This window comes from Copadichromis virginalis, linkage group LG10, assembly GCF_057382275.1.
Source record: "Copadichromis virginalis isolate Kocher_CV1m ecotype Utaka linkage group LG10, C_Virginalis_male_GT1.1, whole genome shotgun sequence".
NCBI lineage: Eukaryota > Metazoa > Chordata > Actinopteri > Cichliformes > Cichlidae > Copadichromis > Copadichromis virginalis.
This window is the reverse complement of record NC_140627.1, coordinates 9,087,382-9,111,371: the sequence shown is the minus strand read 5'-3', so window position 1 is coordinate 9,111,371 and position 23,990 is coordinate 9,087,382. Positions and strand designations below refer to the sequence as shown.

At 39.4% G+C, this 23,990-nt stretch overlaps 1 protein-coding gene across 6 annotated transcripts in view; it reads right to left on the bottom strand.

Annotated features, from left to right (window-relative positions):
• Positions 1-23,990, bottom strand: part of ncor1 (nuclear receptor corepressor 1) — a 62,307-nt gene that overhangs the window by 31,588 nt on the left and 6,729 nt on the right. For all 6 annotated transcript variants that reach the window (XM_085469683.1, XM_085469684.1, XM_085469687.1 and 3 more), the window contains exons 3-14: positions 23,803-23,897; positions 22,264-22,471; positions 21,093-21,272; positions 19,063-19,176; positions 17,737-17,793; positions 17,543-17,595; positions 16,790-16,856; positions 8,747-8,919; positions 7,692-7,782; positions 7,005-7,183; positions 6,809-6,863; positions 5,626-5,724 (exon numbers count right to left, since the gene is read on the bottom strand). In XM_085469683.1, the coding sequence (XP_085325809.1) occupies positions 5,626-5,724; positions 6,809-6,863; positions 7,005-7,183; positions 7,692-7,782; positions 8,747-8,919; positions 16,790-16,856; positions 17,543-17,595; positions 17,737-17,793; positions 19,063-19,176; positions 21,093-21,272; positions 22,264-22,471; positions 23,803-23,897 (1,371 nt within the window). The remainder of the gene's footprint in view (positions 1-5,625; positions 5,725-6,808; positions 6,864-7,004; positions 7,184-7,691; positions 7,783-8,746; positions 8,920-16,789; positions 16,857-17,542; positions 17,596-17,736; positions 17,794-19,062; positions 19,177-21,092; positions 21,273-22,263; positions 22,472-23,802; positions 23,898-23,990) is intronic.

The following is a 23,990-nucleotide window of genomic DNA, read 5'->3' as shown; positions in this document are numbered from 1 at the left end:
GCTAGTGCCTTCGCTGTCTGCTCCACTCCAGGGTCTGCCCATCTGCCTGCAGAGAGGTCTGTTGCCAGATGGTGGCACTGTAAAAGTATGTGCTAAAACCAGTTTTGTGAGCCAACTCTTGCTTGTGCTGTTGTTAGTCAGCCAGCTAGCGGTGGAGGAGAGCGAAGTTATAACATATAAAGATCTATAGTGAAACTGAGTGGTAAAAGTGGTTTTCACACAATTTCAGTCAAGTTAAATACATATGAGGTACATGTTTAACAAAGTTCTCCAATACTACGACTAAAACACCTAATGAGGGAAGATCTATTGGAAGAATAGCTCCATATAAAGCCTCACAGATATTGGGCTGTCACAGATATACTGAATCTCAGTATATGCCATCCTGTTATGTACAGGTATGAAAACATAATGCAGCAACAAAATAAATTTGGGATAATTTCAAAATGGTGCCATGACAGAATTTTTCCAGTAGGGGCTCCATTGTTTATGTTCCTCAGCACTGTCTAATGCACTTGAACCAAAGTAACACCACAGCTGAGGTAACTGTGGCTTTGTGGAAACTGGGGATGTATGCTTCAGTGGGAAATCTACACCCTAACTACATCGTAACTGCAATCCCCTCTGAAACTCTACCTTGTAACCTTCAGCATAACCCGATGTACACCTCCTCAGAATTGTAACTACATGATTCACGAGTCCGGAGCGGAATTAAAAACACGACATTCATTTAAGGTTATCGCGTGTTTTGTGAGCAAATGCTTTTGCATATTCGTAGTGTTTCCTCCCTTAAATGAAATATCTACTTTGCAAGTTGCCCTGTTGTCATCCGTTCTCGTAAAGTATAACCAAACTTTTGAGCGTTTGAGCCGCTTAGGTGCTGTGTTTCCTGCCAGGTAAATGACGCTCCGCAACGTGGTGACATCATTCGGGGCGACTGGAATCGATAAGGGAATCGTTTGCAAAAATGGCAAAAATTCCAAGGAATCGAAACAGTGGGAACCGGTTCTCAACAAGAACCGGGTTTCGATACCCATCCCTAACCGTGATTGGCCTCTTGAGAACCATCAATTCCTCCTGTGCATTTCCAGCTATGTTTTTACCACAGTTTTGGGATTTATCAGTAAGAGATTAACAGCCATCATCCCAGTAATAATGAATAATAATCACTTCATCAGTATAAGGAATCACAAGTGACAAAAATTTTCTGGCCTTATGTGAGGTAATGTACAAAAAAAGTGAAAAAACTTGAGAGACAAATATGTTTTCTTCTGGGGAAAAACAACTAAACAAAACAACCTGACCACTAGAAAGAGTGGAGACCCAGGAGGGAAAAAAGTCTCAGCATTTTATTTGTTTCCATCGGCTGACACTTTATTTAACACGACCACATGGTGATAAACACATAATGCAGCAGCACAACAGAAATGCTGGCAATGACGTTCGCCACTTGCGTAGGTTACTTTGTAGGCTCTACAGAGATTCCTCACAGAAATCCAAATTAGACCAAAGTTGCTAACTTTTTTTGAACTACACTGTGGAGCAGCTCATGAACCAATTACCACAGCAAAGCAGGACTCCGCATCTGAAAAACAGGGCTGATGGCCTGTTGGTGGGAAAACACGAGATGGGCAAAACAAAAGTAAGATTATTGTCCACAGATTTAAAAAAACCGCAAAGCTAAAATGCGATGCTAAGTATATTTGGTTGGGCACTATGCCAAAGTAAAGTCTAAGTGTGGGAAACTCAGTATCAGCTGATATATTGATATCTGAATTTACTCCCTAACATTTGTATTGGCAATCAGCCAAAAACTCCAGGATCAGTCAGGGTATAGTTACATTGTTTTAATAAAGTTCCAGAAACGTATTTAATTATTGTCAAAGTCGAGGCTCGCTGAAGCCGTTTAAGCAGAATGATGTGGCCCGACATCTTACAACATCTCATATTTTTATTCAACTTGTCATCTGCTCGTGTATCTACTTGAGGATTAAATGTGCTTAAATATGCTAAATCTGTTAACGTGTAGCTAATGTCACTGCATGAACATGACATTGAAGCAATTTCCAATATTTTCTCAAAGCACATACAAAACAGGCATGACCACATATCATGGATTTGAATTTTTTTCAAAAAGAAGGGAAAAAAAAACATCGCAGCAGAGGTCCTAATACGTTTCAATAGGCAGGCGAAGAAACAGGCAACAGAGGAATCAAGAAATCAACTCCCAGACTAAAGCAACAGAAGTAAACTGGCTTCAACTCAAAACTAAAAACTCTGGTTTTACAGTTAGTGACATACCTGTAAGCTCATTTGCTGGTCATAAAAATCCCTTTCCTTCGCTGAGAGCCACAGCTTACCAGTGGTGCGAATGAGAATTTACCCTCCGGTGCTTCCATAGCGGTGGTAACGGTAGCAGTAGAGGGGGAGGACAGCACCATAGTAGAGCTCCTTAGAAGGGCTGCCGGGCCACGGCACAACCACACATATTCCGGGAAAGCGTGTCATCAGGCCGCTTAAGCCGCCCAAAGAATTGTCCATCTCACATGCACACACTAATCTATGCAGGGTCACTCAAGGTAATCCCTGTCGAGCACTCCTCTTTGATTGGCACTCACAGCAGCACAGTGAGATTTTTGGGCCCGTCAGATGGCCGGGCTGTACCAACTCAGCCGTCTCAGAGAGGGGTGAATATCTCTTTCTCTCGCTCTCGCTCTCAGAAGAACAGAAGAAAGAGGAAATGGAAAACGAGGAGGAGAAAAAAAGAGAGAGAGAAAAAAAGCAGCACACAGCAGATAAGCTGCCAGCGCTGACTCGGTCTCACTGAGGATTTTTTTCACTCAGCTTCACTCACTCGCCCTACATTCCACTGCTTTACTCTTGCTCACTCTTGTCCTTTTTCTTCCAACTCTAATGACTCACTCTGCTCACTTGAGCTGCAGTTGTTAAGGCACAAAAAGCTTAAAAAGTGCACTACGTCCTGATGTGCATTATTACGAATATTAATAATAATCCATTGTATATGGGGGGAAAAACAACACACTGAATTATTTAATGAACTGCCCTGAATCACAGGATGATGGGATTTTACTTTAGAAGTGACAAAAGAACTAAATATTTTCATTCCGAAGTGACAAAAATTACAAATTGCTCACACTTTGATGTTTTCTAGTGAGCTAAAAAAGTAGACCTGGGCTAGTTAAGTATCAATCAATGTTCATCAATCAGGTAAGGACCCTTTATAGTTCATCTGTGAATGAAAGAAGACTGTAAGAGCCATAATCACTCTGACAATTTAAAATCTTTTCAAAGAAAGGGCCATTTACTGTATACAGCCTTCTTTAACATCCACTGTTTGGAAAAGCAGTTCGGAATCTGCATCAATCAGCATCTGCAACAGAGCCGACTTGCTTATTATGCATGCAAGTAAAACGGTTAATGTAAACAGTATACAACAATCCACCACATCACATACCAGCGTCCACAAGTTAAACAAAAAGTGGTTTCAACAAGTCCAACCAATCATAAGCTCAGAAACTGGCGATACAGAAAGACATTTCTCTGCTCATAGTTGGCCTCATGTGTCACAGAAAAGTCAAGTTCTCTCTCAGCTGCTGGCAGCTTTTTTGCTTATGTAGAGAAATGGTCTACAACCAACCCATTGTACTGCACAGTAGATGTACGCCACAGAGACAGAATGTCCTGTACACAGACTATAGTGAAATGGGGAAAGTCCAACAGGGAGGAGAATAATCCAACAGAACGTGTTGGCTGACATTTGGCACTGATTTTAATCAGAGTTAGGAGATGGCTGCACTTAAAATGATGCAGCCAAGACAACAATCATATGTATGTCTCTCTAAAGGTTTCCTTTTAGCATCAACAAAGTTTACATTCCATATCTGACAGTGCTCGCACACTGAGGCTTCAAAGGAAGACGCGGCTCCGCTTTGTCTCTTTGCTTGATGCCGGGACAAGTAAGTCTTTTGAGAGACCCATGCGGCAGATGAAAGTAGCATCATCTCAAAAGAATTCCAGCTTACTCTGAATTATTCACAAAAATCTGGAATTATTTCATGTCTCTGAATCACTGTTCTGTATTTCTGCACAGCTTTTCAATCATACACCTCCTTTTTTACTCACTTTTCTTTTCTGTGTGTTCTAGCATTGCAGATTCAGCACTTAATAAGTAACTGCCACAATACATATAGTATTTTCTTTTCAAAAAATACATTAATATTAAATTAATGTATCTCCACTTTTAAAATAATTAATACAATTTTCAACAAAGCAGCACTCTTCATGGCTTTGCATGATGGTGATTCCATGCCAGAAAACAAAACTGCTGGCTAGATTAAAAATGAAGAGACGTTTTAATAAACTTGTTCATCTATACAGTGTTGTCTTTTAAGAATTTAAGAAACTTAAGTCAGACCAACAGTGTCAGGTTACCCAATCCTGGACGACATTTTTCACTGTCCAAACTTCACTGCACACTTTAATTTATATTTCAGTAACTCAGAGGTTATTTATATTTTATCGTGTGCAGATAGTGTTTGTGTCAAACTGAACCCATATTGTAATAATCTCACTACTCGTAGCTTAAGTGGGCGATCGTGGCTCAAAGAGTTGGCAGTTCTTCATGTAATCGGAAGGTTGCCGGTTCGAGCCCCGGGTCGGACAGTCTCGGTCGTTGTGTCCTTGGGCAAAACACTTCACCTACCACCTACTGGTGATGGCCAGAGGGGCCGATGGCGCGATATGGCAGCCTCGCCTCTGTCAGTCTGCCCCAGGGCAGCTGTGGCTACAACTGTAGTTTGCCTCCACCGGTGTGTGAATGTGAGAGTGAATGAATAGTGGAATTGTACAGTGCTTTGAGGCCCCCCGAAAAGCGCTATATAAATGCAATCCATTATTATTATTATTATTAAGTAAATGTCAACCCTGCTTTCAGGTTGCTCTCTCTGGCCCTTGAAGACTGCGAGCAAAGCAGAGTCTGGGGTGTGGTCCTTGTGTAATATATGTAGCATATGTGTATATTTATCAGCTGTCAGTCTGATGAGAAATGAAACAGGTGTGTAAGAGTAAGACGAAGGCAGTGCTGCAGACTGTGAAATAATGACATGTCATGGCCAGATGAAAACGCTGTGCCCATCCATAACAATGGTTTTAATATAAGGCCAAGTGACATACTGTATAATTTGTTATTTCCAGTGCTTACAGGGTGTTTTACTGCTAAAGTTGACCTAATTTCCTATTAATAAAAGAAGCCTGTGAAAGACAAATCCATCATCGTGTTACTGACACTAGTAAAAAGAAAATAAATAAAACACATGAACTCTGTAAATCTTGGGTGAATCAGGTTGGTTTGATTTAAGTGGGGGTGTGATTTAAAGGTCTGGTTTAAGTGAGGGTGCTCCCTGTACAGCATGCAGAAGAAAGGATGCACAGCACCCTGTGGCCCACTGAATTCACCGCACCTATGCTGCTCTCACATTACACAGAGATTTGGTTGGTTAGACCATTAAGACTCTTTAATGTCTGATCCCAGTGTATCAGACATTTAGGGCTGCAGTACCAGTGTGAAAATAGCGACATCACATTTTTAAAAAGTGTTTGATTTACCTGGTTCCTCCTCCGTCTTCCATAGTTTCGCCTCACCAGTGTCTTGTAGTTGTTGTTCTTTTTGGTCAAGTAGTAGTATAGGACACAATCAGCAACACACTGAAACAGGAATATCAAATTTAAGAATTTCCCGTTCTTAAACCTGGTTTATTATTATCAACTATCTATTTTTTCCCTAACAGATTATGTTTGTTTTTCAGCTGAATTGTCCAAATTGTAGGGCATATTAAAGGTGGAAAAGGTTTGAAATTTATTGCAGTCTTATTTGTTTTAACATAAAAAATCCTGGATGTGTTATGCTTTTTATATCCACTGTAAGTGTACAAAGAAGTCTGCTTTATAGACATCACTTCATTTATTTTTTATTTACTTTCTAACACCAACTTGTTTTTATTTGCTGATGGAAGCTTTTTCATTTTATTCATCATTTTATTCTATTTTGTGATGCAACTGTATTTGCTTTTTAGGGCCTGAGCACAAAATGTTCAAAGGCCCTATTGTATCTGTTCTGTTTATTATTATTATTTTATGTCTTTGAACACCTTTTTGAGGCTTTATAATGCAAAAAAAAAAAAATCATAAAATTTTGCACATGTGTAAGGTCTGGTGAAAATGTACATATTTTATTGGATTCACATACAGAGAGCAGGAAATGGCTCAATGGCGTCACTTATGATAGTACAACCAGCGCATGGTTTGAGCTACATGAATGAAATTTGGTACACATGTGTAACATGCCAAGAGGATCAAAAAAGTCTGGGGGCGTTCAGCAAAATTTGACCACATCACGCTTGGAGGTACACCAGAATGGGAGGGCCCTCTCATTGCTGCTTGCAGCTGTAATTATTTCTATTTTTTCTATTTTATTATTCCATGCATCTACTAATTTTTTTGTTTTTGGTAAATGTATTGATTCTTTCACAGGGCCCATCTCCCAGAGCAGTCAAAGCACTCCATACTTTTATTTTGCCGGGTATTATTTGTATTATTGTATTACTTATTATTGGCTTATAAATCATCTTTCAAGCACTCTGAACTACACTGACCTGCATATAAAGTGCCATACATATAAAATTTGATTGATTTGCAGACCTACAAAAATAGGAACTAAAATGAACACATAAATTTCTTACAAAAGATCAGAATAAGCAGTCTTATGACAAACACTTTAACTGCAGTTTACCTTTCTTTCAAGATAGGAGGCAATCAGGCCAAAGTTCTTGGGGTGTTGGACAAACCTGCACAAACAATCCACAGATTATTCATGTGCCAAAACCACAAGAGCAAGCTAGCATTAAGTCCCATAAACCACATCTGAAGTACAGGGAGACATTGCGACTGTAACATCTTGTGCCACCAGCAAAACGAAAACAACTCACTTCTCCTTGAAGATCTCCTTTTCGTGTTCGGTCCAAACATTCATGAACTGCCGGGCTTTGTACACCTTCATTGGGTCGTCCATCAAGCCGTTCATGTTAATGAACTTCACTCGCCTCTGCTCAGAGTCATACATCATGGGTGGGATGACTGACAGCTGTCTCATCTGCTTCTCGTTGTTCTGTGGAACACAGACAAAGCAGCCTCTGTTACCCCTCTTAACCAATACACCACCTTACAGCTTACTCATGAAGATTATGTGCTTTATGATTTGAGGTGATGTAGTAAGGGAGATAAAAGAGACATCTCTCCCTCTCCAAATACACAAAAACCTAGACACTTTTCAAACAGGCAGTGTTTGAACTATGTGAGTTCGAGAGCCTCCTTTTACAGTTTCACTCCTTTTTGCTTAACCAGCTGTTTCGGTTGTTTCAGTTTCACATTAAAAGCATTATACCACAAAACCAGTGATGCTTTTATAGTGAAGCAGTTACAGAAAGACTAGTGTGGTTACCGCAGAATCAGCAGAACTCATTATCATCTAAATATTTCTACTTTCTGTTTGGCGCAATGGGGGGAAAAAAAAGAAACCCTCAGAGGGCCAGAGTGGCTGAACTGGTTACAGCTGCTCATGACTGTGGCATAGGAACCTCATAGCACATTTCAAATTATGTCCACTTAATACCCACCTCCTGCTCAGAAAGCCCATCTATGATTTCAGAAATCTCATGTTCGCTTCTTGCAATTGTTGCAGACAGACCTGTTCCCCTTTGTCCAACCCTGTGAAAAAGCAGAGTTATAAATGTTACAATATTGATCATTTATTTCAAATGTTGTCAAAATAATGTTAAAAAAAAAAGAAAAGAAAAAAGAGAGAGAGTAATCCATAACATCTGTATAGAACCTAGCTGACATTGACACCCTTTAAGAACAAAAAAACAAAAAATAAACCTCCAAACTCAGGGACAAATTGCTGAGAAAGGGAAATTTTGGACTTTCAAAGCCCTCTTCAAGATCAAAGTCCTTGTGCCCGTTATTAATGAAGAAAACAGTCTCCCTGAACAGTTATTACTGGCTTCCTCCTTCACGGTCTAGCAGTCTACATGAATAGCGCTGAGATAAAAACTCTTATGTGGATATTTCAATTAAAGCACAAAGCGCCAGCGCCAGGAACAACCAGACTCTGGACCCTGACCCCGTCTCAAACCCAGAGAGCCAAAGTAGGCCATTACATACCACCAAATGCCCTCCATTTAAGAGATCGCTGAACAGGCCTCTTAAAGACAGAAAAGGCAATTTTAACATCTAGGTGTAGTGCCAGTTCTTGTTGTTAATGTATCAAATCCCTGCGAGAGTGAAAATTCACAGTGGCGCCTTCAGTTTTAATCACATCCAGCGTACACTATTCCTTTTTTATGATTTTAACTCACGCTACGTGTTTTGATCAGACTCCATGCATGGCCAGAATGACTCCTCGCTACACAGTACAAGCAGCCATGTGGACTTCACTCTGAATGTAACCGCAAGCATTTCACAGATCATTAAATTGATTGGTGAAAAGAAAATTGATCAAAACTGAAAATAAAACCAATTACTTTCAGTTTAACCCTAATCTGTATGTTGACCTCTTTAAACCAAATCCTCACTTTGCGAAGTTCAAAAGGCATCAGTGTGTTTGTGAAAAAAGTACCAAAAATATCTAATCATATGTCTCTGGGTTGTTTTGTTTTTTTTACATTTTTACCTCTGGAAGCGTTCCTGCTGCTCTCTCTGCTTGCGGATCTCGGGGAATTGCCTTTCATAGTACTCCCGTGTTCTGCTCTCCTTGGCTTTGCGTCTGGGGTTGTTCTCCATTCTCTCCACCTTCTTCTCCCATGCTTCCATCAGCTGGTCATAACGCTGGCAGATCTTCTGCTCCTGTGTACACAGCATGAAACATGCACGACTACATCAAGAGGGGGTTAAGTTAAACTTCAGGGATATCAGTGTGTCCACTCAGGTTACACAAATAATCGAGCTCCTCCAGCGTGGTACATCAATACAAGCAGCAGCTCCCAACACAGTCTGAGGAGTGTGGAGGAGATACCAGCAGATGTGCTGTTACACAATGAGAGCCAAGCAGGGCTGAGCAGACTGCTGCTGAACATCAGAACTGGAAGACCACTACTGGCGCCCTGTTCTCATTGCAAATGAGAGCAGGTTCACATCGAGCACATGGGACTGACATGAAAAAGACTCAATGGTGAACGTTACACTGCCTGCAACACCATCTGTCTTTTGAGAGTTTGGACTGAAAACAAGCACATGAACTCAGACTCATCTGTACTGGTAAATGTCAGCGGCGTTACCGATCACCTACTCCCCTGGGATTATATCAGAGGGGTTCTCTACATCCACATCTCTGCCTGGATGTGATAGGCCTGGATTTCCGCAACACAGGTATCTCATGAGTGTTTCTCCAGACTCCTCGGTGTCGTCTTAAGTTATTAAAATCGGGGGAAAGGATCCTTTATATTGTGCTGTAGTGTACCATTCACCTGCTCCAAACAGCATGACAAAAAGGATTTTAGTGACTTTTTTTAAATCATCCACCCTAAAACCGTTGACTGGTTGTAGTCAAGGATTTTTGTCATCCATACTGATAATGACTCTGGACACTTTTAATTTTATCCAGCCCAACTGTCCTTTGGAACTCGTTTTTACTTTGGGTCTGTCCGTTGATTCTCTCTGTTCTGAGGACATTTTTATTTCCAACCACTGCAGTGTTATTTTTAATTTATCTGTGACTGTGACCCCGTCTTCAGCTCACTATGAGGTCTGCTCTTATTAAAATCATCTACTGCCAGCACGTTTTCTGAGGCTTTAATTTATTTTTATTCTCTTATAATGATGTAGATATCCTAATGGATCATTTTAATGTATATAAGATTTTAATTCTTTTTATCTTTCTGTTGTTTTAGTGTAACACTGAGGGCCATGGGAGCACTGCAATTTCAAATTCCGGTCTATTATCTGTACATATGGTTTTTGACAATAAAGCTGACTTTTGATTTAACTTTATTAACATTGCCTTTCTATTTTAGACTATATCTATCCTTTTAAAACAAGATCAGTACCAGTTTTACAGTCCTCTGCTACACCTACTGCTCCTATACTCTTAAATGAGGACTGTCAACGTTATCTTTCCTTTTTTGTTGATAAAGTCAGAAATGTAAGAAATAATATCTTTTCCTCAGCATCTATGTTGATGGTTCCCACACCAGCTCGGCCAGTTATCTTACACAGCTTTGCAGCAGTAACTTTACCTGCTAGCGAAGCTTATTGGTACAATGAAAGCCTCTTCTTGCTCTCTGGACATTTTACCTACATCTTTGTTGAAAAATGTCTTACAGTGCATTAGTTCCAGTGTGCTCACTATTGTCAATGTTTCACTGGCCTCCAGTAAGGTACCTACTGATTTCAATGTTTGGCAATTTTTTTTAAAGAAACTTGATTATGGAACCTCTAGTTTTACTTTATATGCACATCAAGTCTCTGGTTCGCTCCTGTTTTTATCATCTAAAAAATATTGCCAAACTAAGATCCATTGTGTCACGTCCTAAACTGGAAATGATCATTCATGCTTTGGTTTCATCACGATTGGATTACTGCAATGCACTGTATACATGTCTTAGCAAAGCCCCCAAAGAACGCTTGCAAGTTCTTTAAAATGCTGCTCTTGATATAGCTATACTGGCTTTCGGTCTACATCAGAGTGAAATTTAAGATTCTTTCACTCACTGAGAGCTCTTCGTGGACAGGCACTAGGTTATATCAGAGGACTTCTGTACCCATAGGTCCCCGAGGTCCTGTGACCAGGGTCTGCTGATGATGCCCCATACTAAGCTGAAAACAAAAGGAGACAGAGCCTTCTGTTCAGTGGCCTTCAGACTCTGCAACTCTCTTCCTTTGGACTTGACTGTACAGTCTCTTTTAAAAGCCAGTTAAAAACATCTCTCTAAATCTGCTTTTATTCATTTATTTATTTATTTATTTTTACATTGTTGGCTCTTGTGAAGCACTTTGTGATTTTATATCCTGAAAGGTGCTATATAAATAAAGTTTTACTTACTTAACCCTTCTTGGCACTTATGGGTATGCCATGCTGGAGGAGCTACACTGCTTATGCAACCTGAATGGGCAGCTCATCCTATCAGCATTGACAAGGACATCAGCAAAAATCGCAAATAGAGAAAAATTACTCAGGAGAGAGCAATGATCTGTGGCCAACACCTCTACAACCATTCCTTTTTTTATCTTGTTGCATTTCTAGTGCTCCTGATGTTACTTTCATTTGCAACAGACATGGTTTATGCTTCCTTATACCTGAAATTTAACCGACCTTGTGTTGGATTGTGAGAATCAAGTGTTCCCTTCATTCTTTTAAGCAATATACACCACATTTTAAGGAAGCACCTGCAATCTCCAAACAAAAATTAAGTTTTTATATCTGGCTCTGCAGAATATGTGAAAGAGATATTTAATCTGGATGGCATTGCCTTGACATCCAGTATTTATGTGAGGAAACTTTCAACTAGGACCAGTACTCTAACTCAACACCGTCTTCTTTTATCATGCAATATTGTCAAAAGCTGTCTCTAAAAGTGCAATAAGTGCTAAAAAAAAGTAGTACCAACATTTACTGTCTTTTACTGGCCGATTGTCCTAGAAGCTGTTGTGAACTGTTGCAATATAATGTAATGACAGTAGGTTACGCTCTCAATGGATTTTAATTGTAACGATCGTGTGATGTAAAGTAACACTCCCCAACACAGATTTATAATTAATTCAAATAACAAAAATGCACCAAATCTGGTGGATCATAACAGCATTGCTGTTAAACACCAGCAAAAATCTCTGTGCCTTTAAAAAGTCTGGCTCATTCGCCAGGAACTGCACTCAAACATTTTTGAACAAACAAAGGCAACAACTCAGTTTGTTGGGGCCAACCCAAACGCTGCTACACCAGTGGACAGATGAGGCAAAACAGATGCAAATAATGTTAAAGGTTAAAAAGTTGAAGAAAAAAACCCCCAAAAAACCCCCAATGATTGTGATTTTACATGCAGTTAAGCGTGTGTTTATTAGCACATGTGTTATTTGACCAGTCACTGAAACCTGTGTTGTACTTTATCATTGAAAGGGAGTGAGAAAGTAAACATGGCGACAGACGGGCTGAAGTGAAAGCAGAAGAGTTCACTGAGTACAAGCTGCTCGGGAACTCGTGTCGGTTGTGCGGTTTGTATCCTGACCCACGCACAAGCTGCTCCCATCCACCAATTCTATCTACAAATAAGGTTCAAAAGCTCATTGCCTCTTTGTTTTAGTTGTTATTAACACACACAGGTACCATATATTTATTAGTAACTGTGGAGGGAAAAAAGGATTTGTTTGTAATAATTTCCAAAATTGTCACAGTTAAAATGTTAAGTTACGATCTGGAAAGACTGCAGGACAATATAGCCTCATTTCCACTTTGTGCAGCGATAGACAAACAATTCACCTTCCTCTTGGCATGTAGCCATGTGCACTCTGCCATTGTTCAGAGTCCAAAAGCCTGTCTGACACAGAGGGAAAGGTGGGACTCACTGAGCCACTGCCACTGCCACTGCCACACACACACACACACACACACACACACACACACACACACACACACACACACACACACGTGTTTCCACATAGCTTACGTTTGAAATATTTAAATAAATGGTAACTGATAAGAAAGACCAAGAATTGGCCAGCCGTTTCTAAGAAATGGTCTTTGATGTGACAATATTTATTATTCTGTTACATAAAAAAAGCATTTATTGGCTGCCACAGTGAACAAACAAGGGAAAACAAGATGTTTCCTGTTCTGTAAATACATCAGTACATTATGTTTATTAGCCATTAGCACAGCTCAAGGGACAACAATGCTGGTCTACTGACCACAGGCCTGACACTCAGATAACAGATGCAGAACTGCTTGCTGATGTTCACTGGAAAAATGAGTCAGAGTGAGGTGCGCTGGATAACTCGTAGAGTTTCCAACAGATTTTTATCTGTTATGTTTGTTACAAATGCTCAAACTCTAGTTAACATACAGGATACTTAGTTAACTTAATTTCAAAAGGTTTTCTTACCAACATGCTAATGTTGATTGTTAATGGCAACAGTTCCAACAGTTTTTTTGGAATAAAGATTACAAAACGCTCGATCTGCTCCCTTTTTTGTGAGATGTTGTTTAAAATTTACTGTAAATATGAAAAAACGGACAGGATTATTCCATCATTTTCCTCTTCTGGCCTGTCAAAGTCTGATTTGAAATGAAATTTGCACGAGAGTTGAATGGGGCAGATGGGTTATGTATAGGGTTGGGCGATTGGACGAATATATTGACTACAGCCTATCGTCAATTGTTTTTACAAGGGCGATTTATTTATGTATTTGCCCATGAGTAAGTTTGCTAATAATGATGGAGCTAATAGAAGCAGTAAACAGAAAAAAAAATAAATAATAGTGCTGTTTTAACAGCACCATCTTTCATCTGCGAGTAGATACACCGTCCTCAGAGTGTGCCCAAATGCAGTGATTCATTTACTCAAACTCATAACAGAAAGAAAGAAAGGTAGTAGCCTATTTTCAGAAAAAAACATTCAGATGGTGGACACATACATGCTAATGCAAGTTAGTCATGTTTCAGTCCTTTGCTCTCGCACTATACGTCAGCGGCACACCGTTTTGGTTACATCCTTAAGTTTACCTCTTTCATTGGTTTAAAGCCAAAGAAATCCCAAATTGGCGACTTTATATATCCATGTTTGGACTTCTTCTGTGTTGTAAATCGGTCCGTGCATAATTACATTGCTCCACCCATCAAAAAGTCTGCGCATGCGTGAATATATCGCCCATTGTCGATTATTGGACAATGGACGATGGATTGTTGGTTGGCAAATTTTTAAATATCGCCCAACCATAGTTATATACATAAAAAAGTCCCTTCTCCCCAGCAATGCTCTCCATGTAGGTCTTAAAATTAATTTTGGGGAAACAAAATTCATTAGAGCCATGAAACAGATTTCGACCAAAACAGGCGCAGCTTGATGACATCATTAACATGTGGTATCGCGATAGAGCGGTATAGTCAAAAGCTCTATTGTTGGCCAAATTTATATAGTTTCTATCGTATATCATTTATATCGCCCACCCCTATGACTAACCTCATACTGTGGCTGGATTAGGGCTGTTCGATATAACGATATATATCGGATGACAATATAAAAACGTCTATCATTTCCTATTACGCTATCGTTTCTTTCGTGGTGTCGTAAACTAAACTGTTTACAGCAATATTTTTCATCGTTTTGACAGTCACTGTAGTGGCTATATTAATTTCTTAAAGCCTCTCTTTCTCTTATATTTAATATAACCACACTATGGACGGACAAGTGCCTGTTTTTACGTGTTGTCATTAGCAACAATGACGGTAAAACCATTGCCTGGCTCCGCTGTCCGCTTGTTTGTTTTCCACGTAAACCTTTCACAATAAAGCTCAAGATCCTGTTGAGACTTTTCAGAATAAACTGAATCAAATGAAAGAGTATGCAGAGAGTTTACGGATGAGAAGCAAAAAAAAAGAGCCGTCAGGTGCTAAAAAATAAACCTTAGACTCAAACTTTGAAAGAAAGTGGTGGCCGTTACAACTTATGTCTAAAAATGTATAGTTTCATGCATCAGTTAAAACACTCGAATCCAGGTAAAGGACGCCCAGCTGGAAAAACTAAACGCAAGTCGAGTTGCCTGAGATTCACAGAATTTACAGAAAATATTACATTTTTGTGATTTATATCGTTGTCAGGACGATAAATGTCTTATATCGGGATATGAGATTTTTGTCATATCGCACAGCCCTAGGCTGGATTATCTCAGTTGTTCTCCCCTACTGAAGTTTGGTCCATTTATAGTAATTTTCCACGCAATTGCATTTGTCAAAAAAAACACATCGGGAACTTTTATCAAGTGGAAAAAAGTTAGCGTTCATTCTCCAGGTTCACTGTGTTATGCTTTGTTATGCTAACATAGCTGTGTCGCTAACGATCACTAGCACAGCAGTATATACCATATACCATGTTTTCATGGATGCCTGGATATTAAACTTAATTGTTACACCTGGTAAAGCAGCTACGCTGATCATTTTATTAAAGATGGAAGAATTTAGACAGTTTTTAACTCTCAGTGATGCCACAGTGTTCGTTTGACTTTGGAACCAGAAGCAGACGGAGTTTTGGGCCCACTCTCTTATGCTTTGTTATGCTAACATAGCTGTGTCGCTAGCGATCACTAGCACAGCATTATATACCAGCTAGTCCGACTTCAGTAACCCTACAAACATTACTGCCGTGTAGTTTTCTGTCTTCATTTATTTTGGAAGTGATAGCAGGGCTGTACGTTTTATTTTTGCCCAGAAATCTCTCAGAACATGGTATATCATGTTTAGGTAACTAGCGAAACTAGCGAGCTAACTTTCTGCTAACTTCTAACTCCGTTAAATTTAATAAATTCTGTTTTCATGGATGCCTGGATGTTAAACTTAATTGTAACACCTGGTAAAGCAGCAACACTGATCATTTTTATTAAAGATGAAAGAATTTACACAGTGTTCGTTTGACTTTGGGACCTGATGCGGACGAATTTTTGGACCCAGATTACTATGAGTCGTGAGGCTCCTGACTACGGTAGCCATAACACTCAGACAATCCATCAAGTGGTGTGGCTTTGTAGCTTAGCAAAGTCCTACTAAAAAATTTTTTGACAGATTTTTGAGCGCCGTGTACCACTTAAAATTGGTTCGAGGTCAATAAACACAGCCAGAATTCATAGATAAGGCACACCAGATTATAAGGCGCACTCCTGATTTTTGAGAAAATTAAAGGATTTTAAGTGCGCCTTATAGTGCGGAAAATACGGTACCCTTTTTAAACTTTGTCCAAATTGGAAGTCTCAATTATTAAACTTTCATGAGTAAGATAAAATGCTAATTTGCTTCACTATAACCTTCTATATTTAACTACAGATAATTACAAGAGTTTCTTTTAAAGAAAACTATTAAAAAAATATTTAAATTAAATGTTCACCAAGGTTCAGCATTTATTAGTCAGTCTAATAAAATGGACCCCGTAAAACTGTCGGATGTTCTGATACAAACTTTAAAACCTGAATAAATGTTTTGTTATTTGTGTCATGTATTGCTTCAAGATTCAATTCAATTCTTTTTCATGTAGATAGCGCCAACTCACACCAACTGTCGCCTCAAGGCGGTTAATATTTTAACGTAAAGACCCTGCAATAATGCAGAGAAGACCCCAATAATCAAGATGGCTCCCTCTGAGAAAGCACTTGGTGACAGTGGGAAGGAAAAACTCCCTTTTAACAGGAAGAAATGTCCAGCACAACCATACTTAGGGAGATACAGCCATCTGTTGGAACCAGTTATGTGTGAGTGAAGGAAGACAGGACAAAAGACACGTTGCGTCTTAGGGCTCAATATGTCAAGACTATCTCAATACTATTTAGCTTTACATAAGCAAAGAATCTAGCACATATAAAAAAACATTTATCACAATGTGCTTATATCACATCAAGTTCAGCTCAGGTCATCTAAGGACAGTCACATACGTTATGGATGTCACACTAACCATGGAAATACGGGATGCTATTTGAGCTGTATCCATAACAATGACACAAATAAATGTACAAGGACACTTACCCTTTGCTTACGTGCATGGTTCCTCCTCTTAAAAAACAAAATCAGCTTCTTCCTCATGACTTGGTTTCTGAAAGTAAACAGTTGCCAAAAATCAGTCACTATTTTTAAAGTATTACCAAAACAAAAAAACAAAAACAAAAAAAACAACTTTAGTTTCAACAGAGCAAGAGTTGCCTTTAGCTGCTACCTTTAAGAATTACAAAATTCATTGATGCAATAAGCTCAAATTCTGTTCCAGCACACTACCAAACACTTTATTTGTGTAGCAAATACAAAATACTGATAAGTATTCTGTTTGCACATGATGGTGGGGAAAGAATAGCGAGTGCGCCGACCCTGAATGTGCAACCTGTGCAGCAGATTCACACAGAAGTGGGCCCTGTCCTGATAAAAGCAGAGCCAGATGGGCTGCTCTCAAGGTACACAGCGATAAGGGTTTTGTCCCAGACGACACGACCTTCAACCCAACGCAACCTGCTTTAAACACACCCAATGCAGGCACATACACACATTTTCTCACTTCCTTTCTTGCTCTCCTTGGTGTCAGTAGGCCAGTTCAATGAGGTGACTCAGCATTAAGATTAGACTGACTTATCAGCGGGTTTATCTCGCCATGGTCAATATTACAGCCACTGCTGTCCTCAGCTCAGAGGCTTCTTATACTGATACCGAGGCAAGCATCAGATCCTGTACTTAGGATATTTATTAAATCTATTTGTAAAAAAACAACAACAAAGAAACATGGACACTCACGTCTTGATGTTGTCATGGTACACCTTTGTGTCTGACGGCTGGTTATACAAAGGCTAAAAAACAAGAGGGGAAAAAAAAACCCAACAGACCAGCAACAGATGGTGGATTAATTATTAGCCAACAGACAAACTGTAACACTACTTCTTAAACAAAGCTTATGTAAGGTCAAAAATCTTAACCATTAAACTACTTACCAGCTCAACCTTGGGACCAAGGCCTTCTAATATTTTATGGGCTTCTTCAGCTTTTTTCTAGATCGGGGAAAGAAAAAAAAAAAAAAAGATTACAACAGGAGACTAAAAAAGAAACAGCAGGAACACACCATCTTCAGATATGGATGTTTATGTTGATTCTGAGACATTTTGCCAGCACAGCATTAAAAGGAAGGTTCAGTTAAAATAGAGGGGGCAAATGTTTTTCCTTTCTCAAGTGAAGTACTGAACTATGGCCACAACCATAATCTTAAGACTAAACTAAACAAAAATGTTTAACAGACACGTGTTTGATTATTTCAGATGTATTCAGTTGGCTTGACATATAATCTTCCTCCATTAATTAATTCAAAAAGCAAGAAATTGCAAAAGCCTGAAAAGCAATTCACAATACAAAAAAACGAAATAAATATAAGAGTGAGAACTCCCACTGAAGTGTAAATAATAGTGCAGTCAAGGCAGTATTCTTGGATCGCTGCAGTCTGTCAGCTTTTTCAAGATCATTAGGGACATACCAACTCTTCATTTTCACATTTCACAAACCCCCATCTGTAGACTGAGATAAACAACCACAGCTGCCAGACTAAATGCTATGTGCAAAGCCTGAGCAGCTTTACAGCCTAAAGGGTTAATGGTTGACTGAGAAGGGAAGGCGTGTCCCAGCGCTCTCCTACCACAACACTTTCTGACACACATGAACTCCAGTGACCTCTGTAAACACATCCTCACTTGCTGCACTGTTGTTCAACTGAAATACACATAATGAGGCTTACCTCCGCCCTTGAATGAGATTAATATATTCTTAACTGATACAAAGAATCACATCTTCTGTTTGATAAACAGATTCGGCACTTAAAAGAAGCATCATTTCTAGTCCCATTAACTTCAAAACACAATGCTACAACCACAAAATATTCCATCTTCTTCTAACAGATGATGCATATAAACGGGGGTGAGGAGAGTCAGCAATAACAGGAACCGTTCAGATATCATCAGTTGGTTACCACAGCTTAGATACTACAGAAAGTGATTAGTGGGAGTGAAATTAAACTCCAAACCCATCAGCTAACAAAAAGAATTACTTAATTTGAGGGTGGAGACTGTCACGGGTTGGCTGGTGTCATTGGTGGTTTTAACACTTGCTCACAGCTTATTGTGGCACGATTTTAAACAGAAAAAGTAATGTTGTTCTCCCAGCTCTGCAGACACTGTTTGCAATTATTCAAGATAATAAACTAACAGAGACCAGAGAGCAAAGAACCAATGCTACTTGCAGGCGTGTCTTTGTGTTTGCATGAGACGACTAACCCTGTTTTCGTCGTAGATGATTTGGACTATGCTGCGGTGCTTGTGCTCCACCGGGGGAGGAGTCACTGGCTTTTCGGGCTCCACTGGCTTTGCTGCTTCCTCTTCAAGTTGTTGCTAAGAGACAACAAGAACACATGAATTTTTGACCTATGGCACACAAGATCAGAATAACAATGTGGAGTGGAGAGACTTATTTCATCTATGCATGACCATACAGAGCAGATTGTGAAAAAACACAGACCCATAAACAGTGTAGTGATCTGATCCCGGCATCTCATATATGAGGACCATGCAGGTATTGTCAAATTATTCCCTGCAGGCGTTTTTGTGTATAAGGCTGAAGGTTTCTGCCACTGGGGCTAGGGCTGTGCGATATCACCAAAATCTCATATCCCGATATAAAACATCTATCGTCCGATAACGATATAAATCACAAAAAATGTAATATTTTCTGTAAATTCTGTGAATCTCGGATAGGTGAAGTGTTTCCAGCTGGGCGTCTTGTACCTGGAGTCGAGTGTTTTAACCAATGCATGAAACTACACATTTTTAGGCATAGGTTGTAACGGCCGCCGTTTTTTTTTGTGAGTATTTATTACACGACGTGCTGCGGGGAAAGCCTGTTCTAACATTTGAGTCTAAGGTTTATTTTTTAGCACCTGACAACTCTTTTGCTTCTCATCCGTCAATACTCTGCATACTTTTTCACGTGATTCCGTTTATTTTGAAAATTCTCAATAGGATCTTGAGCTTTATTGTGAAAGGTTTATGTGGACTGGAAAATAAACAAGCGGATGGTGCGATGGTGTTACCGTCGTTGTTGCTAACGACAACCCATAAAAACAGGCGCTTGTCCGTCCGTAGTGTGGTTATATTAAATATAAGAGAAAGAGAGAACTTTAAGAAATTAATATAGCCACAACAGTGACCATCAAAACGATGAAAAAAAACATTGCCGTAAACAGTTTATTTTGCGACACCACGAAACAAACGATAGCGTAAAATGAAATGATAGACGTTTTTATACTGTCATCCGATATATACCGTTATATCGAACAGCCCTAACTGGGGCCATGTTAATAAACACAGACACACTAATCTGCTGAATGTTTGCTAGGTCAATGTTTACAAGCTAAAGGTTATGTAAACTACCAGGTTACAGGGACCAGATTAGGAGTTCCTGAAATACCTCAAATAAACATTAAATCCCTGAAAACCTTGGGAAAAGGCAGACTAGAAAAGGGAGAGGTATTCTCTTGCAGCCTTGATCAGCTAACATTTCTATCTAATTAAGTAGAATTCCAAAAGAGATAGCAGTTCGAAGACGACCAAGAAGCAAAAAAACAAACAAAAAAACAACAACAATCTAATCTAAATAGGATGCTGAGCTGAAGAAAAAAAGTAAACCTAGGGATCTAGAAATGTCGTTTCTGAGAGTGCCTTCTAGGAAAAATACAAGAAAATGAAAGACACAAGTCTGTCAGCCTATAGATTTACAGCAGTGGCATCTTATAGCCCTGAGGAATGCTTTAATTTTCAAGGTCAAAGAGCAACTTGGAGCTCACCGAGAAGACAAGCAAGCCTCCAGGGCTTATCATCACCAAGTCAGTAGAGAACTGATATTTGACTTGATATTTAGCACCAGACATACTGAACAGGCTTTTCTCAAAGGGAAAGACTTCCGGTAGATTACTTTAACCCTGAGCTGAAAGTACAACACTTTTTACACTAAATGGATTTGCGGATTTCTGAGACCCTCCCATGAATATTTTTCTTAGTATTTATCCTCAGTGTCACTTTCAATAAAAAGTCAGTTTGAAGTTTAGCTGTGATACAGTTGCATAAAAGCAACAAAACATTTATATTTAAGCACTTCCTCAATGCTGTTCTAAAATTTGTATCATATCAGTCTCTCAGTTTATTTCTTAAAGAAAAAGAAAGAAAAACATTATCTGTGCCATGTTTTCTTACACAACACTCATTGTGTTTGAAATATGTTAAGAGAAAAAAGGCCAAGCTGGGTAACCAACCTGCTTTTTCTTCAACTTGAAAATCTGCTGCTCCACTTTAGCAATCTCTCGGTCTACACGGTCCATACTCTGGATCAGCTCTTCCTTGGACAGTTTAGAAGGAGAGGTGTCCTGCTCCTCCCCCATGTGTAGTGTAGGTCCTCCTGGGGAAGACTCCACTTTGACAGTGAACTGAGTCTCCTGGCAAAAAAACCAAAAAACTGTTAAATAAGTTTATACAAATTATTGGTAGGCAATCTGGCAATAATATGACAGAAGAGCTTAATTTACCAAGTATTTTATTTTTGAAAATTAATTCACCACTAACCAACACAAACCTGTTTGGTTTCATGCTTCCCTATGCGCAGGCTCTGAGCCATTCAGCTACCTCTCCAGTCGTTCTCACCTCCTACAGACTGACTCTGACTGTCATTGTCTAGCAGCTAGAAAGAGCATTTCTTGTTCTACTCTGCCTTTCCCGTTCACAGATGATGTCCAGGGCAGAACAAGGACTACAACCTTCACTGGCAGTCCAAGACAGCAGAGTTCCTCTGATTGTAGGATGAGAGACTAAGCAAAAAGGCAGCTGAACAACATCAAGTACTGACAGTAGAGAAACATGAGCCGGTGCATGGCTTACTGGCTAACCTGACAGTATCAGCAAATATGCACTGCTCAGGTCCAAAGGCCTATAAATTACATCCTCTGAAGATACAAATCAAATCAACACCTTACCAAAACAGCCCCATCCAGCAATAAAACCTTCATAAAACATCATGACTGCATTAGTGTTAACTGTTTGAGAATCCATGAGTGTCTACTCAGACTCAAGTTTTTTTTTATTGTCTACAAGAACCTATTGTTAAGTTCAAGACTTTAGCAACTGCAAAATAAAGGGCCTATGGCTGATGTTTTAAAATTTGGCCATTATCCATAGTGGAGAGCCTTATTTTGTACAGTGATTGTGCTTTAGTCCTCATTTATATTCACTTTTGTTCCAACAAAATAAAGAAATCTTAATTATGGGAAAGAACTGACCTCATTTTTTGTCTTTCTGATGTTCATAACAATAACTTTTATGAATACTGAAGACTGACATTAGTAAATGTTAGTCCAATCTTAAGCTTAATTATTTCTGCCTGATAAACTGGTTCAAATACAGGACCTACAAAATAAAAAATATGATGCCCACCTTCTTGACCTCCACAGTGGCTCTTAGGCTGTCCTGTACACTATGGGGCACAGGCAGAACAATACCCCCTGCAGTGGAAGGGGTGCGGGTGATATGAGCCTCAGCAACAGTCTCCAGGCGAGGGCGTTTAGCCTCCAAGACCTCATGCTCAGGTTGGGCTGAGACAGAGTGAAACTGCTGTTCGTAACCATGGCGCCTCTCTGGAGGCCTGACAAAGAAAAGTAAACAAGAAATTTACAGATTTATCAGAAACTGCAACTAGCTGTCAAAATTAATTGGAGGATGCAAGTAAGGCTGGGCCATATTATACCGTTCACGGTAATACCGGTACAATGTTAGGCAACGATAAGTAAATGAAATATCGTGATAGAATATGAGTAAAACGCGCATGCGCACATGGCCGAAAAAGCATGGCGGCAACGGAGAATGAGAAGAGAGAAAGCGGATCGTTCAGTGAAACGGATGAACCAGAATTGGTTTGTAAAAATGGTGCTACTTCAGTGATGTGGAACTGGTTTGGTGTTTGTCCGTCAGATACACAACAAAGCACATTTTTTTGTAGAACATGCACGTGGGCCGTCATTATTGCCGTATTTAGACTAAGGTACTCGTAAATCTGGGAGTAATCTGTGTCCTAAACTCAGTCAATTTCAGGTCCCAAAGTCAAACGAACACTGCAGCATCACTGAGAGTTAAAAACTGTCTAAATTCTTTCACCTTTAATAAAATGATCAGCGTTGCTGCTTTACCAGGTGTAACTATGAAGTTTAACATCCGGCATCCATGAAAACAGAATTTATTACATTTAACGGAGTTAGAAGTTAACAGGACGTTAGTGGAAGTTAGCTCGCTAGCTTTGTTAGTTACCCAAGCATGATGTAGCATGTTCTGACTGAGAGATTTCTGAAAAAATTCAAACGTACAACATGGGAATAAAGCAGCTGTGATAGAATACAGCATTAATGAATCAATGGTACAGAAATGGAGGAAGCAAGAATAGTTTGAGTTATCTGACTGCTTTGTTTCACTTAATGTGTCTTATAATCCCATGCACCTTATGGTCCGAAAAATACGTATTTGACTTTTTTATTTGGCACACTGCAGTTTAATGTTGCAAAGCACCTCTGTTTAACTTCAGTGGATATTATACATGGTTATGCTCAGGATATGTCAGCCCATTTCTACTGGAAATGCCTTTTGGTTAAACTTTCAGCAAGGAATTTGCTTTTGCAATGTTAAATTTTTATATAGCTTTAATGCACATAAAAAAAACAGCTGCTTGTTTAAGTGAAAATACATGGATGGGGGGGTTTTGCGCTAGTAAAGTTGTGGAGTTGTATTTTGTCTCGCATCAATTATATTGTCAGTTATATTGTTATCGCAAATTTTAAATATATATCATGATAAATAGTTTTGGCCATATCGCCCTGCTCTAGATGCAAGAAGGGAAAACCTCTCTAGAACAAAACCTAAAATGAAATAAGAAAGCACCTAATAAAGCCTAATAAGCAGCTTGGTATTTGAATATTACGCTCCTACCTTTCAGCTCCAGGGTGGAATTCGGACAGTAAAGACGGTCTTCTGCGACCCTGTGGATCCTGCATGTGATTCCGGTAGTCTGGGACGGTGAAATCCTAAAGGCAAGAGGAACACTTAGCAAATTAATTCTCAAATCTCAATCTCATTCAAATTCTTGACAGTGTGAAGCAGGGAAAATGGAAATCAAT